This window comes from Hyperolius riggenbachi, chromosome 5, assembly GCF_040937935.1.
Source record: "Hyperolius riggenbachi isolate aHypRig1 chromosome 5, aHypRig1.pri, whole genome shotgun sequence".
Classification (NCBI taxonomy): Eukaryota; Metazoa; Chordata; class Amphibia; order Anura; family Hyperoliidae; genus Hyperolius; species Hyperolius riggenbachi.
The window spans coordinates 280,657,193-280,673,821 of NC_090650.1; the positions used below are offsets into that span (position 1 = coordinate 280,657,193).

Consider the following 16,629-nt stretch of genomic DNA (forward strand, 5'->3'; position numbering starts at 1 on the left):
AGTACTAAGCTCCCCCTCTTCAATGCCTCATAGTACTAAGCTCCCCCTCTCCAATGCCTCATAGTACTAACCTCCCCCTCTCCAATGCCTCATAGTACTAACCTCCCCCTCTCCAATGCCTCATAGTACTAACCTCCCCCTCTCCAATGCCTCATAGTACTAACCTCACCCTTTCCAATGCCTCATAGCAGTAACCTCACCCTTTCCAATGCCTCATAGTACTAACCTCACCCTTTCCAATGCCTCATAGTACTAACCTCACCCTTTCCCATGCCTCATAGTACTAACCTCACCCTCTCCCATGCCTCATAGTACTAACCTCACCCTCTCCCATGCCTCATAGTACTAACCTCACCCTCTCCCATGCCTCATAGTACTAACCTCACCCTCTCCCATGCCTCATAGTACTAACCTCACCCTCTCCCATGCCTCATAGTACTAACCTCACCCTCTCCCATGCCTCATAGTACTAACCTCACCCTCTCCCATGCCTCATAGTACTAACCTCACCCTCTCCCATGCCTCATAGTACTAACCTCACCCTCTCCCATGCCTCATACAAACCTTCCCCTCCAATGCCTCACACTAACCTAAGAAGTTTTATACTGCTACTGTTTATTCCACCCTTAAGGAGAACCCAAGCCAAAGCTCGGGAACACACACTTAAGGAGAGAGCAGCTTCTGCATCCCAATGAGGCTTCTGATGGCACCCTCTTGGCCCCCGTTGTTGGTCACGGACCCTCCAGCTGATTTGGGCCGCGCTCCTCTTCTGGCACTATCTCACCTGCACAGTAGCACAGAGACACTCATGAAGCTTTCGCTGTAGGCTGAAGAGGACTTAACGGCTGACGCTTCCTGTCAGCAGAGTGGGGTTTTGAAAATGCCCACCACCACCTTCCTGTGAACTACGAAGAATCATCTTTCTATATAGACACGTCTTCTCCTGTGATTCTGAGAAATGTAGTTTGTCACCCAGTCCTTAAGGCCCACCCAACAGTGCATGTTTTCAGGGCTGTGGAGTCGGTACAAAAATCATCCGATTCCTCAGTTTATGAGACCACCGGCTCCAATTCTGACCCAAATTCCTCCGACACCTTAACCTATTTTGGTTCCTGGACGTAGAAACTACGTCCAGGAACCATGCGCGCTACCACGGCCGATCGCACGTGCGCTCCCGGCCCGGGGTTCGTTAGCCAGGCAATCAGTGTATCGGGCTATGGTGCCCGATCACTGATTCTTCTCCCCCGCTGAAAAAGCGACAGCTTCTCTCGGAAGCTTCGCTTTTTCTGGCTGTAACGTACCACATACGTCGCTCTAAGCGTGTGTTACGCTTAGAGTGACGTCATGTAAACAAACTGATGGTCGCCATCTTGTGGTCAAAAAGTAAAACTACAACTAAAAGTAAACAAAATTAAATTCAAACACACATTTACATTATAAATCACATGTTTACATCCCACCCTCCCAAAACTACCCAAATAAAATGTTTAATATAAAAAAAAAACATTACAATAAAAAAAAAACATGTAAATATTTACATAAGGGTCTAAACTTTTTAAATAACAATGTAAAGATGAAATACTTCTATGTTTTTTTTTTTTTATTTTAAACTTGTAAATAGTGATAGATGCAAAACGGAAAAAATGCACATTTATTTCCAAATAAAATATTGTCGCCATACATTGTGATAGGGACATAATTTTAACGGTGTAATAACCGGGACATATGGGCAAATACAATACGTGAGTTTTAATTATGGAGGCATGTATTATTTTAAAACTATAATGGCTGAAAACTTAGAAATAATGAATTTTTTCCTTTTTATTTCTTATTCTTCCTGTTAAAATACATTTACAGTAAAGTGACTCTTAGCAAAATGTACCCCCCAAAGAAAGCCTAATTGGTGGCGGCGGAAAAACAAGATATAGATCAGTTCATTGTGATAAGTAGTGATAAAGTTATAGGCTAATGAATGGGAGGTGAACATTGCTCAAGTGAAAACGACGGAACGCGAATGGGTTAATCTAATACTTACCAGTGGATTTGGTACAAATATCATCTGACTCCAACTCCTCAGTTTATGAATCCTCCAACTCCGACACCAGGTACCTAAAATTGCTCTGACTCCACAGCCCTGCATGTTTTTGTGTAAATATGAGCTGAGGCACTAATTGCCCCACCTGCAGTGTTGGTGGGCTTTGAGGACAGGGTTGGGAAACACTGTTGCATAGCAACCTCATGTACATTTGGTCCATGAATAAGGTATTCTGTCCAGCACTTTTCGCCTGTACACTGTTTACTTATCCTGCATGCTGTTAGAATTTTCCTTTTTTAATTTTGGGTTTAGCTGCGCTTAAGCATAACTAATGTCAGATAAAGCAGCCTGCATATGGTAGTGTCATAGGTGTAACGCAAAAATACAGTTATCGCTTTGCCCTCCAAAGAGAGTAAAATGTAAACAGTATCTCCTACCTAGGCTGTCCTGATAGAAAGAAGTGGTCTAATTTTAATGTACTGCCATTTCTGCGCAGGAAGGGAGTTGCTTTATACTAAATGTTATGCACCAAATGGATCACTTCTGTTCTGAACTTCACTGCTGTGTCTCAAATAGTTAAAAATTACCCATTGGAAAGTTCACAGGATTGTGTGTAACCTTTTTCTTTTCTTTTTTTTTGTGCAGGTCTTGGTCCTCAAAGGAAAAACACTACATTTTGTAATCATGTTATTGCCTCTTTAAGTCCAGTATGCCGATATACACACACAGAGACTGCACAAGCCACTTTAGCCAGCGTGGCACCAGTATTTTCTGTGGTAAGATGGCCTTTCAAACCTTGTCATGTCTAAACACTTCTGTTACTGGTTCCAGTGAAGTCTGTGTGAAGTGTCTTATCAATGCATGGAAGAGTTGTCGGCATACAGTTGTGCTTATAAGTTTACACACCCGGGCGAAATTTGATTTCTTAACCATTCTTCTTAGAGTATGATAGAGTATGAATGACAACACAAACTTTTCTTTCACTCGTGGTTAGTGGTTGGCCGAAGCCATAACTGTTTACTCTTTTTAAATCCTAACACTACACAAACGTCCCAAATTAACCTGATCAAAAGTTTACATACCCTGGTGATAACACGCACACAACTTGACATAAAGGGGTTTTAATGGCTATTAAGGTGGCCATACACTGGTCGATTTGCCATCAGATTCGACCAACAGATAGATCCCTCTCTGATCGAATCTGATCAGAGAGGGATCGTATGGCCACCTTTACGGCAAACAGATTGTGAACCGATTTCAGCCTGAAACCGTTCACAATCTGTGGTGGTGCTGCCGCTGCCCCCACCCGCCCGCATACATTACCTGCTTCGGCCGGCGCGACTAGTACCCTCTGTCCCCGCAGTTTCTTGTCCGCGCTGGTCTCCGGTCCGGCTGGGTTGTCTTCACTGAACTTCCCGTCCGGGGGAAGTTTAAACAGTAGAGGGCGCTCTACTGTTTAAACTTCCTGCCGGGACTGGAAGTTCAATGAAGCAGCAGCCGGTCCGGAACCCAGCGCGGAGAAGAATCTGCGGGGACAAGATGGTGAGATGCGCCGGCCGGAGCAGGTAATGTATTGCCGCTAGCGTCGGTCATTCGAACGCTGCTATCGACGCACTCCCGACCCGCCGGCGACCGAGAACAATCTTCCGCACGGACAGCTCGACGGGAATCGGCGGGAACGATCGATTTCGGACGGAAATCAATCGTTCTGTCAGCGGTGTGTGCGGCGATTTCACAGCCGATCCGATCACTGTGATCGGATCGGCTGTATATCGGCGGGAAATTCGTTAGGTGTATGGGCCCCTTTAAAGGTAACCATCTTCACCTGTAATCTGTTTGCATGTAATAAGTGGGTGTGTAACTACAAAATCAATAAAGTATTCGAAATCTGCTGGCGCTCATACTACATGGAAGGCAATGGATCCTATGTTAATCAATGGGATCCGTTCACGTTACTCTGTTCAAACATCCATTTGGTCCATTCCGCTGATCGAAGTGCCAGTTTGGGAAGGCTGCAATTTTTCCAGATCCACAGATGCGTTGCATTGACCGATCACTAACAGAATCAGAGGGTCACGGATGAAAAACTGATGCGTAATATGTTGGCGCTTTATAAATACAATTAATAATAAAAATGCCCAGTAAAAGCAGATCCGTTTAATGGATCAGTTTAGACACAAATCAGTTTTTGATCCATGCATCGTGAACTGCCCCTAATGGTTATTTATAGTTTGTGTTTACATGATAAGGAGTTAACCCTTTCTCAGTGTAACTTACATTTATCTAATAAAGAATAACATAATACATATTACTGTACAGTAGTTAACTATCCTTTTTTGACTTTTATTTTATATTTACTATGTGGCTAATAAGTATTTATTTTGATTGTAGATGAAATTTGACAAAGAAGGAAATAGTACGTCATTTGGTAAGTAGCATTTCCGGGAACATGTAACCAATAAGTCATGTAGAATTACGAAGATTTTTTTTTTTTTGTTTGTTTTGTACACGACAACCAAAAGTCCCTAATGAGGTCTGCAGGTTTTTATAGCTCACCTCTAGCCAGATTCATATCCAATTTGCATGCAGCTGTTTCAGACTCTCTTAGCCTTTTATCAATGTATTGTATGGATTGAAAATTATTCTTTTTGTAGGGCTTGTAAGAGTGGTGTTACAGCATATAGTATCCGTTTAAGGGCATGGTCATATGGCAGATGACCTTTAACGTTAATAAATGTAAGGTCATGCACCTTGGACGTGCCAGTGGTAGAGCACCTTATAATATATATGGCATACAGGTGAGAACATTAGACTTAGAGAAGGACTCAGGAATACTGGTTAAACAACCATATTCAATGCTAAGCAGCAGGAACAAAACCAAATAAAATTTTGGGATACAACCAAACATTTGTATAGTGCTTTTATCCTGTCTGACTCAAAGCGCTCAAGAGCTGCAGCCACTAAGGATGCACTCGAGGCCACCCTGCAGTGTTAGGGAGTCTTGCCTTTAACTCCTTACTGAATAGATACTGACCATACTCTCCCATGTCAAAGTCAGTGCCCTTAACCAGTACACTATCCAGCCACTACCTAAAACACAGGAAATAAAACCAGGGCTGTGGAGTCAGTCGAGGAGTCAGGGTCGGAGCAATTTTGGGTACCTGGAGTCATTCGGTGGTTTCAATAAACTGAGGAGTTGGATGATTTTTGTACCAACTCCACAGCTCTGGTAAGAATTAGACTAAGGAGTTGGAGCAGTTTTGAGTACCTGGGGTTGGTGGTTTCATAAACTGAGGAGTTGGAGTTGGATGATTTTTGTACCAACTCCATAGCCCTGAATAAAACCATGAGATGCTAGTATACTACTCCTTCTGTACAAGTCACTCATGAGACCACATCTGGTGTGTGGGATACTGTTTTCGGCCCTACATTATAGGAAGGGTATTGAGATTGTAGAACAGACACAAACACTTACAACTAAATACATATGAGGGAAGGGCTCATTTACAGAGAAAGATTGAATAAACTGGGCTTATTTTCCCTTCGGAAAAAAACTATTGAGAGGTGACCTGATTAACCACTTAAGTACCAGCGGTCTCTGCCCCCTTAAGGACCAGAGACCGCTGGTACAAGAACAGCAATCACCGTCATCGACACTCGCTGGGACCATCTTGATATCCACTCTGCCGTCTCTATGATGGCAGAGTCATGTGAGGCGGTCAGGAGCCATTTTTATTGGCTCCTGACCATGTCTATCAATGTAAGCCAAATGGGAGCGGCTTACACTGATAGACACAGCCAGGAGCCAATTAAATCAGCTCCTGACCCACTCACAAGGCTCTGCGGTCATAGAGATAGGCAGAGCCAGTGAGCTGCGGAGAGAGACGTCGGGTTTGAGCGGCGCGATCAGCGGGGAGTGACGGAAACGGCGGATGCACGCTGCGACGGTGATTGAAATCTACGCCCTGCCAGCTAGGAGCCCACCAAAACAGGGCGTAGATTTCAGTCACGGTCCTTAACCACTTGAGGACCTAGGGCTTTCTACCCCTTAAGGACCGGCCACTTTTTTTCCATTCAGACCACTGCAGCTTTCACGGTTTATTGCTCGCTCATACAACCTACCACCTAAATGAATTTTGGCTCCTTTTCTTGTCACTAATAAAGCTTTCTTTTAGTGCTATTTGATTGCTCCTGCGATTTTTACTTTTTATTATATTCAGCAAAAAAGACATGAATTTTGGCAAAAAAATGATTTTTTTAACTTTCTGTGCTGACAGTTTTCAAATAAAGTAAAATTTCTGTATACATGCAGCGCGAAAAATGTGGACAAACATGTTTTTGATAAAAAAAAACCCATTCAGTGTATATTTATTGGTTTGGGTAAAAGTTATAGCGTTTACAAACTATGGTGCAAAAAGTGAATTTTCCCATTTTCAAGCATCTCTGACTTTTCTGACCCTCTGTCATGTTTCATGAGGGGCTAGAATTCCAGGATAGTATAAATACCCCCCAAATGACCCCATTTTGGAAAGAAGACATCCCAAAGTATTCACTGAGAGGCATAGTGAGTTCATAGAAGATATTATTTTTTGTCACAAGTAAGCGGAAAATGACACTTTGTGAAAAAAAAAAAAAAAAAAAAAAAGTTTCCATTTCTTCTAACTTGCGACAAAAAAAAATGAAATCTGCCACGGACTCACCATGCTCCTCTCTGAATACCTTGAAGTGTCTACTTTCCAAAATGGGGTCATTTGTGGGGTGTGTTTACTGTCCTGACATTTTGGGGGGTGCTAAATTGTAAGCACCCCTGTAAAGCCTGAAGGTGCTCATTGGACTTTGGACCCCTTAGCGCAGTTAGGGTGCAAAAAAGTGCCACACATGTGGTATTGCCGTACTCAGGAGAAGTAGTATAATGTGTTTTGGGGTGTATTTTTACACATACCCATGCTGGGTGGGAGAAATATCTCTGTAAATGACAATTTGTTAATTTTTTTTACACACAATTGTCCATTTACAGAGATCTTTCTCCCACTCAGCATGGGTATGTGTAAAAATACACCACAAAACACATTATACTACTTCTCCTGAGTACGGCGATACCACATGTGTGGCACTTTTTTGCACCCTAACTGCGCTAAAGGGCCCAAAGTCCAATGAGTACCTTTAGAATTTCACAGGTCATTTTGAGAAATTTCGTTTCAAGACTACTCCTCACGGTTTAGGGCCCCTAAAATGCCAGGGCAGTATAGGAACCCCACAAATGACCCCATTTTAGAAAGAAGACACCCCAAGGTATTCCGTTAGGAGTATAGTGAGTTCATAGAAGATTTTATTTTTTTGTCAAAAGTTAGCGGAAATTGATTTTAATTGTGTTTTTTCACAAAGTGTCATTTTCCACTAACTTTTGACAAAAAATAAAATCTTCTATGAACTCACCATACTCCTAACGGAATACCTTGGGGTGTCTTCTTTCTAAAATGGGGTCATTTGTGGGGTTCCTATACTGCCCTGGCATTTTAGGGGCCCTAAACCGTGAGGAGTAGTCTTGAAACGAAATTTCTCAAAATGACCTGTGAAATTCTAAAGGTACTCATTGGACTTTGGGCCCTTTAGCGCAGTTAGGGTGCAAAAAAGTGCCACACATGTGGTATCGCCGTACTCAGGAGAAGTAGTACAATGTGTTTTGGGGTGTATTTTTACACATACCCATGCTGGGTGGGAGAAATACCTCTGTAAATGGACAATTGTGTGTAAAAAAATCAAAAGATTGTCATTTACAGAGGTATTTCTCCCACCTAGCATGGGTATGTGTAAAAATACACCCCAAAACACATTATACTACTTCTCCCGAGTACGGCGATACCACATGTGTGGCACTTTTTTGCACCCTAACTGCACTAAGGGGCCCAAAGTGCAATGAGTACCTTTAGGATTTCACAGGTCATTTTTGTTTCAAGACTACTCCTCACGGTTTAGGGCCCCTAAAATGCCAGGGCAGTATAGGAACCCCACTAATGACCCCATTTTAGAAAGAAGACACCCCAAGGTATTCCGTTAGGAGTATGGTGAGTTCATAGAAGTTTTTATTTTTTTGTCACAAGTTAGCGGAAATTGATTTTAATAGTTTTTTTTCACAAAGTGTCATTTTCCGCTAACTTGTGACAAAAAATAAAATCTTCTATGAACTCACCATACTCCGTACGGAATACCTTTGGGTGTCTTCTTTCTAGAATGGGGTCATTTGTGGGGTTCCTATACTGCCCTGGCATTTTAGGGGCCCTAAACCGTGAGGAGTAGTCTTGAAACCAAATGTCGCAAAATGACCTGTGAAATCCTAAAGGTACTCATTGGACTTTGGGCCCCTTAGCGTACTTAGGGTGTAAAAAAGTGTCACACATGTGGTACCGCCGTACTCAGGAGAAGTAGTATAATGCGTTTTGGGGTGTATTTTTACACATACCCATGCTAAGTGGGAGAAATATCTCTGTAAATGACAATTGTTTGATTTTTTTACACACAATTGTCCATTTACATAGAAATTTCTCCCATCCAGCATGGGTATGTGTAAAAATACACCCCAAAACACATTATACTACTTTTCCTGAGTACAGCGGTACCACATGTGTGACAATTTTTGCAGCCTAGGTGCGCTAAGGGGCCCAACGTCCTATTCACAGGTCATTTTGAAGCATTTGTTTTCTAGACTACTCCTCGCGGTTTAGGGCCCCTAAAATGCCAGGGCAGTATAGGAACCCCACAAGTGACCCCATTTTAGAAAGAAGACACCCCAAGGTATTCCGTTAGGTGTATGGCGAGTTCATAGAAGATTTTATTTTTTGTCACAAGTTAGTGAAAAATGACTTTGTGAAAAAAAACCAATAAAAATTAATTTCCGCTAACTTTTGACAAAAATAAAATCTTCTATGAACTCGTCATACACCTAACAGAATACCTTGGGGTGTCTTTTTTTCTAAAATAGGGTCACTTGTGGGGTTCCTATACCGCCCTGGCATTTTACAGGCCCAAAACCGTGAGTAGTCTGGAAACCAAATGTCTCAAAATGACTGTTCAGGGGTATAAGCATCTGCAAATTTTGATGACAGGTGGTCTATGAGGGGGCGAATTTTGTGGAACCGGTCATAAGCAGGGTGGCCTTTTAGATGACAGGTTGTATTGGGCCTGATCTGATGGATAGGAGTGCTAGGGGGGTGACAGGAGGTGATTGATGGGTGTCTCAGGGGGTGGTTAGAGGGGAAAATAGATGCAATCAATGCACTGGGGAGGTGATCGGAAGGGGGTCTGAGGGGGATCTGAGGGATTGGCCGAGTGATCAGGAGCCCACACGGGGCAAATTGGGGCCTGATCTGATGGGTAGGTGTGCTAGGGGGTGACAGGAGGTGATTGATGGGTGTCTCAAGGTGTGATTAGAGGGGGGAATAGATGCAAGCAATGCACTGGCGAGGTGATCAGGGCTGGGGTCTGAGGGCATTCTGAGGGTGTGGGCGGGTGATTGAGTGCCCTAGGGGCAGATAGGGGTCTAATCTGATAGGTAGCAGTGACAGGGGGTGATTGATGGGTAATTAGTGGGTGTTTAGGGTAGAGAATAGATGGAAACACTGCGCTTGGGTGGTGATCTGATGTCGGATCTGCGGGCGATCTATTGGTGTGGGTGGGTGATCAGTTTGCCCGCAAGGGGCAGGTTAGGGGCTGATTGATGGGTGGCAGTGACAGCGGGTGGTTGATGGGTGGAAGTGACAGGGGGTGATTGATGGGTGGCAGTGACAGGGGGTGATTGATGGGTGATTGATAGGTGATTGACAGGTAATCAGTGGGTTATTACAGGGGAGAACAGATGTAAATATTGCACTGGCGAATTGATAAGGGGGGGTCTGAGGGCAATCTGAGCGTGTAGGCGGGCGATTGGGTGCCCGCAAGGGGCAGATTAGGGTCTGATCTGATGGGTAACAGTGACAGGTGGTGATAGGGGGTGATTGATGGGTAATTAGTGGGTGTTTAGAGGAGAGAATAGATGTAAACGCTGCGCTTGGGTGGTGATCTGATGTCGGATCTGCGGGCGATCTATTGGTGTGGGTGGGTGATCAGATTGCCCGCAAGGGGCAGGTTAGGGGCTGATTGTTGGGTGGCAGTGACGGGGTGATTGATGGGTGATAGGTGATTGGCAGGTGATTGACAGGTGGTCAGTGGGTTATTACAGGGAAGGACAGATGTAATTAATGCACTGGCGAATTGATAAGGGGGGGGTCTGAGGGCAATCTGAGCGTGTGGGCGGGTGATTGGGTGCCCGCAAGGGGCAGATTAGGGTCTGATCTGATAGGTAACAGTGACAGGTGGTGATAGGGGGTGATTGATGGGTGATTGATGGGTAATTAGTGGGTGTTTAGAGAAGATAACAGATGTAAACAATACATTTGGGAGGTAATCTGACGGCGGGTTTGCGGGCGATCTAATGGTGTGGGTGGGTGATCAGATTGCCCGCAAGGGGCAGGTTAGGGGCTGATTGATGGGTGGCAGTGACAGGGGGTGATTGATGGGTGATAGGTGATTGGCAGGTGATTGACAGGTGATCAGTGGGTTATTACAGGGAAGAACAGATGTAATTAATGCACTGGTGAATTGATAAGGGGGGGTCAGAGGGCAATCTGAGCGTGTGGGCGGGTGATTGGGTGCCCGCAAGGGGCAGATTAGGGTCTGATCTGATAGGTAAAAGTGACAGGTGGTGATAGGGGGTGATTGATGGGTGATTGATGGGTAATTAGTGTGTGTTTAGAGGAGAGAATAGATGTAAACAATGGATTTGGGAGGTGATCTGATGTCGGATCTGCGGGCGATCTATTGGTGTGGGGGGGTGATCAGATTGCCCGCAAGGGGCAGGTTAGGGGCTGGCTGATGGGTGGCAGTGACAGGGGGTGATTGACGGGTGATTGATGGGTGATTGACAGGTGATTGACAGGTGATTGACAGGTGATCAGGGGGATAGATGCATACAGTAAACAGGGGGGGTGGTCTGGGGGGGGGGTCTGGGGAGAATCTGAGGGGTGGGGGGTGATCAGGAGGGGGCAGGGAGCAGGGTGGGGGATAAAAAAAAAAATAGCGTTGACAGATAGTGACAGGGAGTGATTGATGGGTGATTAGGGGGGTGATTGGGTGCAAACAGGGGTCTGGGGGGTGGGCAGGGGGGGGTCTGATGGGTGCTGTGGGCGATCTGGGGCAGGGGGGGGGGGGGGAAATCAGTGTGCTTGGTGCAGACTAGGGTGGCTGCAGCCTGCCCTGGTGGTCCCTCGGACACTGGGACCACCAGGGCAGGAGGCAGCCTGTATAATACACTTTGTAAACATTACAAAGTGTATTATACACTTTGTATGCGGCGATCGCGGGGTTAACATCCCGCCGGCGCTTCCGTATGGCCGGCGGGATGTTGCGGCGGGTGAGCGGCGCCAGGCGGAGGCGGAGGATCGCGTCACTGATGACGCGATCGCTCCGCCCATGCCCCTACAAGGACCGCCGCCAATTGTCAATACGGCGGTCCTTGCGGGGTGCACTTCCCGGCCGCCAATTGTACATACGGCGGTCGGGAAGTGGTTAAGTAGTTAACATGTAAATACACCGGAGGACAATATAAAAGCTTGGTACAGGAACCTTTTGGCTTGTATAATGGTGGATAAGGGGACATGATCGGAGTATGGAGGAAAAATGTTTTCGTTTAATTAAAAAGGGTTTTATTTGCGATAAACGTGGGAAAATGTTAAATATCCTTTGTACTGTTAAATGTAGAATATCCTACCACAGGAAGTAGTTATGGAAGATTCTATATCTGCTTCTGGTTGACCTTCGACAGATGTCTTTATTTCAACCGAACTAACTATGTAAGGTATGGTGAACCAGAGTCACCAGGACTTTTTACAGTGGGATTCAAGGAAAAATTCTGTAGGTTTTGGTTTTCTTTTAATTCCACATGCTGTCATATTTACCATAGAGTCATACCATCCATGCCTTGCACTGAATGCAAAACAACTTAAAGTGAACCAGAAGGGAAAAAAGTGCTCCTAGAGGGTAAGCCTCTAGACCCTAGACCCTCATCCTCCTCTGCAGCCCTGTTCCAGCAGTGGGACCGGCAAAAGTCTGGTGTCAAGGATTTGTTGGCACCTCGCCAGGTGCAGTAACCGCTTTCCGCACAGGCCCCACAACAATAATAATACACTGGTACTTTACGCAGGGGCACTAACGGCTTACCGTTCGGGCTCTGGCGAAAATAGGCGTGCCAGATCGGGTCCACTCTACTCTGCAGGTGCTAGCCGTCTGTTCCAGCCCAGCATAGCGGACCCGATCGGGCTTGGCTATTTCAGCCAGAGTTCAAGCAGTAAGCTGCTAGTGTGCCTGTGTGATGCGTGCCACAGTATTATTGTTATGGCTTGTTTGGGGGCAGTCAGCGCTGGATCGGGCTGGTTGAGTACAGAGGAAACCTCATTAGGATTCAGAGGCTTCCTCCTCCCGAGATAAGTACTCTCTAGGGGCACTTTTTTTTCCCCCCATTCAATTTCACTATATGTTCTTTTACATTACCGGTAATTCAAAAATTATTTTTTCAAACTCACAGATTCTCTTACAGCTGCCTGTAATATGGATTTGTAAAATCTAAAACCTTACTGGTGAGTTATGAAGCAGTAGTTCTGGATTCATAGCTGACTTGCAAGGACTTAAAAGAAAACTGTAATTAGAGGCATATGGAGGCTGCCATATTTATTTCCTTTTAAGCAATACCTGTTGCCTGGCTGTCCTGCTAATCCTCTGCCTCTAATACTTTTAGCCATAGACCCTGAACAAGCATGCAGCAGATCAGGTGTTTCTGACATTATTGTCAGATCTGACAAGATTCGCTGCATGCTTGTTTCTGGTGTGATTCAGACACTACTGCAGCCAAATAGTTCAGTACGGCTGCCAGGCAACTGGTGTTGTGTAAAAGAAAATAAATATGGCAGCCTCCATAAACTTTTCACTTTAGTTGTCCTTTGAAGGAATGATTTTGCACCTGCTTCTGTCCTGATACATCACGGTGGTTAGTTTTTGTTTACATGGAGGTGACATTTGAAAATGCCTTCTGTCTTATGAAGGAAAAATTGTTAATCTTACTGAGTACAGTAGAGTCCTGTTTATCTGGAACTCAGTTAACCAGTGGTCTCAATCAACTAGCACTACTCACAGTAATGAAAAACAACTTCTGATTGGTCCTGCAAAGTGTGGTGACGTCACCGAAGGACTTCCGCCTGCCAGAACGGCGATCCTGGACTCGTAGCGGCTCCGGACTCCTAAGTGTACACGGCCGGGACCTGGGAGTCTGTTTTGTAAGCCGCAGCCAACATCTGCTCAAGGAAACCCTTTATCTCTCCAACTTAGCCGGATACGTGAGTTAACAGACACTCCATCTGCGGGGTCTATGCAAATAGACATGATATCTGCGCAGTAATATCTGCCTCTGAATGTTCTGCTGAATAAGTAATGGAATGACACACTGATTTTGAGACAACAAATCCCCGGATTAGATACCTACTAGATCAATTTAAGTTGAAGCTGTTGATCTGCTTTGTGAAGAGGTGCTTTACCACTGCAGCGCTGCACTGATGAATATTGGGCTTAATGCATTAAGACACCTGAAACGAACTGGCTTTTGGGCATATACGAGCAGCTCCAGATAGGGTACTATTGATGGTGCTGGCTTTTGTCTGGAGTCACATTCAGCTTTGGTTGTTTGATGCATGATGTGTGATTGTCAGTAAGGGCGCTGTGAATGTATGAAAGATTGTAGAAAGATTGTGAAGAGACAAGTTCATAATCCACGTTATTTAGTATTGAGATTTTATTGATTTTAACTATATCTGGCTATTTTTATTAAAAATGTATATCAGTACATCTATAATAGTCCTAGTTTGATTCCACAGTGGGCGCAGAGAAATATATACTATATTTGCATAATCGGTGGGGACGGAGCAACCTCATAATTTCTCTTTGCAGCCTTGATTTAAGTGAAGCGCCGCAGCTAATTATATTCGATTATCTGGAACTCAGTTAACCAGTGGTCTCAATCAACTAGCACTACTCACAGTAATGAAAAACAACTTCTTAGGCTTTTTTGGGGCTCTGCTGTGCTTGAAGACTGGGCTCCATGGCTCCTCCAAGGTTAATGTACTTTCAGGTCAATGTACTAACATTTAATACAGAGTTCAAGGCATGTATATAGAGTGGGGTATGGATACATGCAAAAAAAAGGTATAGGGAAAAAAGGATGACCAGCAACAGCAATAGTAAAATATCAGTATTAAATACAGATATTTTACTATGGCCAAACCTAACCCTAGTCTCACACAGAACCCTCCTCCCGACGCCTAACCCTAATCGCCACACCCAATGCCTAAAACGAACCACCACCCTCCATTCACTTGCACACACTACCTACCTAGTGCCTAACACCCCCCCCCGACCTGCACACACTGCCTGCCTAATGCTTAAAATCAACCCCCACCTGCACACACTACCTACCTAATGCCTAACACACACCCCACGACCCGCACACACTGCCTGCCTAATGCCTAAAACTAACCCCCACCTGCACACACTACCTACCTAATGCCTAAACCTAACCTGGCCAAACGAACTACCTAATCCCTAAAACTAGCCCCCACTACCACTCACTAGCTAGCTAACACTGCAAAATACCCCCCTTTCCTCCAGCAGCCGTGGTGCGATGTTTGCACCACACCAAAAAAAAAAGGTTTAATATGCACAGCAGATTAGTGGCATTTGGGCTTTCCGCGATGCCCGATATATATAGCAGGCGCTGTATCAGCTCCAGCTATATATCAGGTGCCCAAATTTCCACTCTGGCACCCAAAGCCTGCTATTTTGTATTGGCGCTTAAAGGGACACTTAAGTCAAACAAAAAAAAGTTTTACTCACCTGGGGCTTTCAATAGCCCCCTACAGCCGTCCGGTGTCCTCGCCGTCTTCCTCCGATCCCCCTGGCCCCGCCGGCAGCCACTTCCTGTTTCGGTGACAGGAGCTGACAGGCTGGGGACGCGAGTGATTCTTCGCGTTCCTGGCCACAATAGTGCCATCTATGCTGCTATAGCATAGATCATATACCATATAGCAGCATAGAGGGTGCTAATGTGTCTGGGAACGCGAAGAATCACTCGCGTCCCCAGCCTGTCAGCTCCTGTCACCGAAACAGGAAGTGGCTGCCGGCGGGGCCAGGAGGATCGGAGGGAGACAGCGAGGACACCGGACAGCTGCAGGGGGGCTATTGGAAGCCCTAGGTAAGTAAAACTATTTTTTTTTGTTTGACTTAAGTGTCCCTTTACAGCAGTGCCTATTTAGTCGACTTGCAGCAAGCGCCCTTTTCCCTGCTCCGGTGGGGTATAGTACTGTATTAGCTAGGCCTATTTTAAACATTGAGTCTCAAGCAACCGGAAAGCACAATTATGTGGCGGTAGTCGATCCATTAGTGCCAGATAACCGAGACTCTACTGTAGTCAGTTTAGTGCAGCGTGTTTATTCTTCAGTTTTCATTTGTACCTTGAATAAAAGAGCATCCCTGGTGAATTGGTAAATCCTGTGTTTGTGCTTTGCTAAACATTACCAAGTCAGATTAAATGCTGCCTTCATTATTTTCGAGGTTTAAATGGGATTCCTAAGTTTATATATAGAAAAGAACTATGGAGTATTTGTTTGTCGCTTTGGTTTGAACAGAGAGAAAAAAGACTGAGTTATATCAAGAATTGGGATTACAGGCTCGAGATCTAAGATTCCAGCATCTTGTGAGCATCAACTCCAGAAACAACAAGATTATTTTAAGAATGGAGGTACTGTGCTTCACAGCAGTTGTAACCAAACTTGTTCTAAAATGTATAAAATGTTTGCAAAACTGAATTTTAGGCTCAATTTAACGTGTACCTGAGATGGAGCAGGAGGAAATATTTATAAATACCCGTGGCTTCCTTCAGCCCCGGTAAGTCGGCGACTCTGGGGCCAGTAGGTGCAGTCTGGCCACGTGAGCTGCCCCGCCGCGCTCTCGTGTCTGGGAGCATTCTGCGCAGTAGTACTGAGCAGCCGCAGAGCGCTCCCGGCTATGGGAGTGTGACAGGGGTGCTGCCGGGACGTGCACTTGGCCCCAGACTGGAGGTCAATTGCAGAAAAAACAGGACGACGGCAAGGGAGCAATCAGCCTGGAGGGGCCGAAGGAAGCCCCAGGTATATATTTCGCCCCCCCCCCCCCCCCCTCCTTTCAGGTTTTCTTTAAAATTAGACCAGTGCCCATATGCAATTCACTTTTCTCCTTAGTTTTCTCCTAGGTGATATTTTTTCAACTTGTCAATAAAATAACCACCAGCAAGAAAGAAAATAGTCAAATTAATTTTAATTGTACTTTTCACCTACATTTTGGTATTTTTTTTTTTTCAATGGCAATCTGCTGAAAAATTATCACCTAGGAGAAATCTCAGGAGAAAAAGTTCATTGCATATGGGCCCTGGTTACTTAAGCCTTCTATAGATATTGGATAACTTGCACCATAACCAACTGTTT

The 16,629-nt window shown here is 44.9% G+C and overlaps 1 protein-coding gene across 2 annotated transcripts in view; it reads left to right on the forward strand.

Moving 5' to 3' along the window:
• Positions 1–16,629, forward strand: part of MRS2 (magnesium transporter MRS2) — a 77,239-nt gene that overhangs the window by 1,764 nt on the left and 58,846 nt on the right. For both annotated transcript variants that reach the window (XR_011020895.1, XM_068236980.1), the window contains exons 2-4: positions 2,681–2,811; positions 4,427–4,463; positions 15,796–15,908. Coding sequence is in view for 1 of the 2 variants with exons in the window: in XM_068236980.1 (XP_068093081.1) it covers positions 2,681–2,811; positions 4,427–4,463; positions 15,796–15,908 (281 nt within the window). In the remaining variant the exon portion in view is untranslated. The remainder of the gene's footprint in view (positions 1–2,680; positions 2,812–4,426; positions 4,464–15,795; positions 15,909–16,629) is intronic.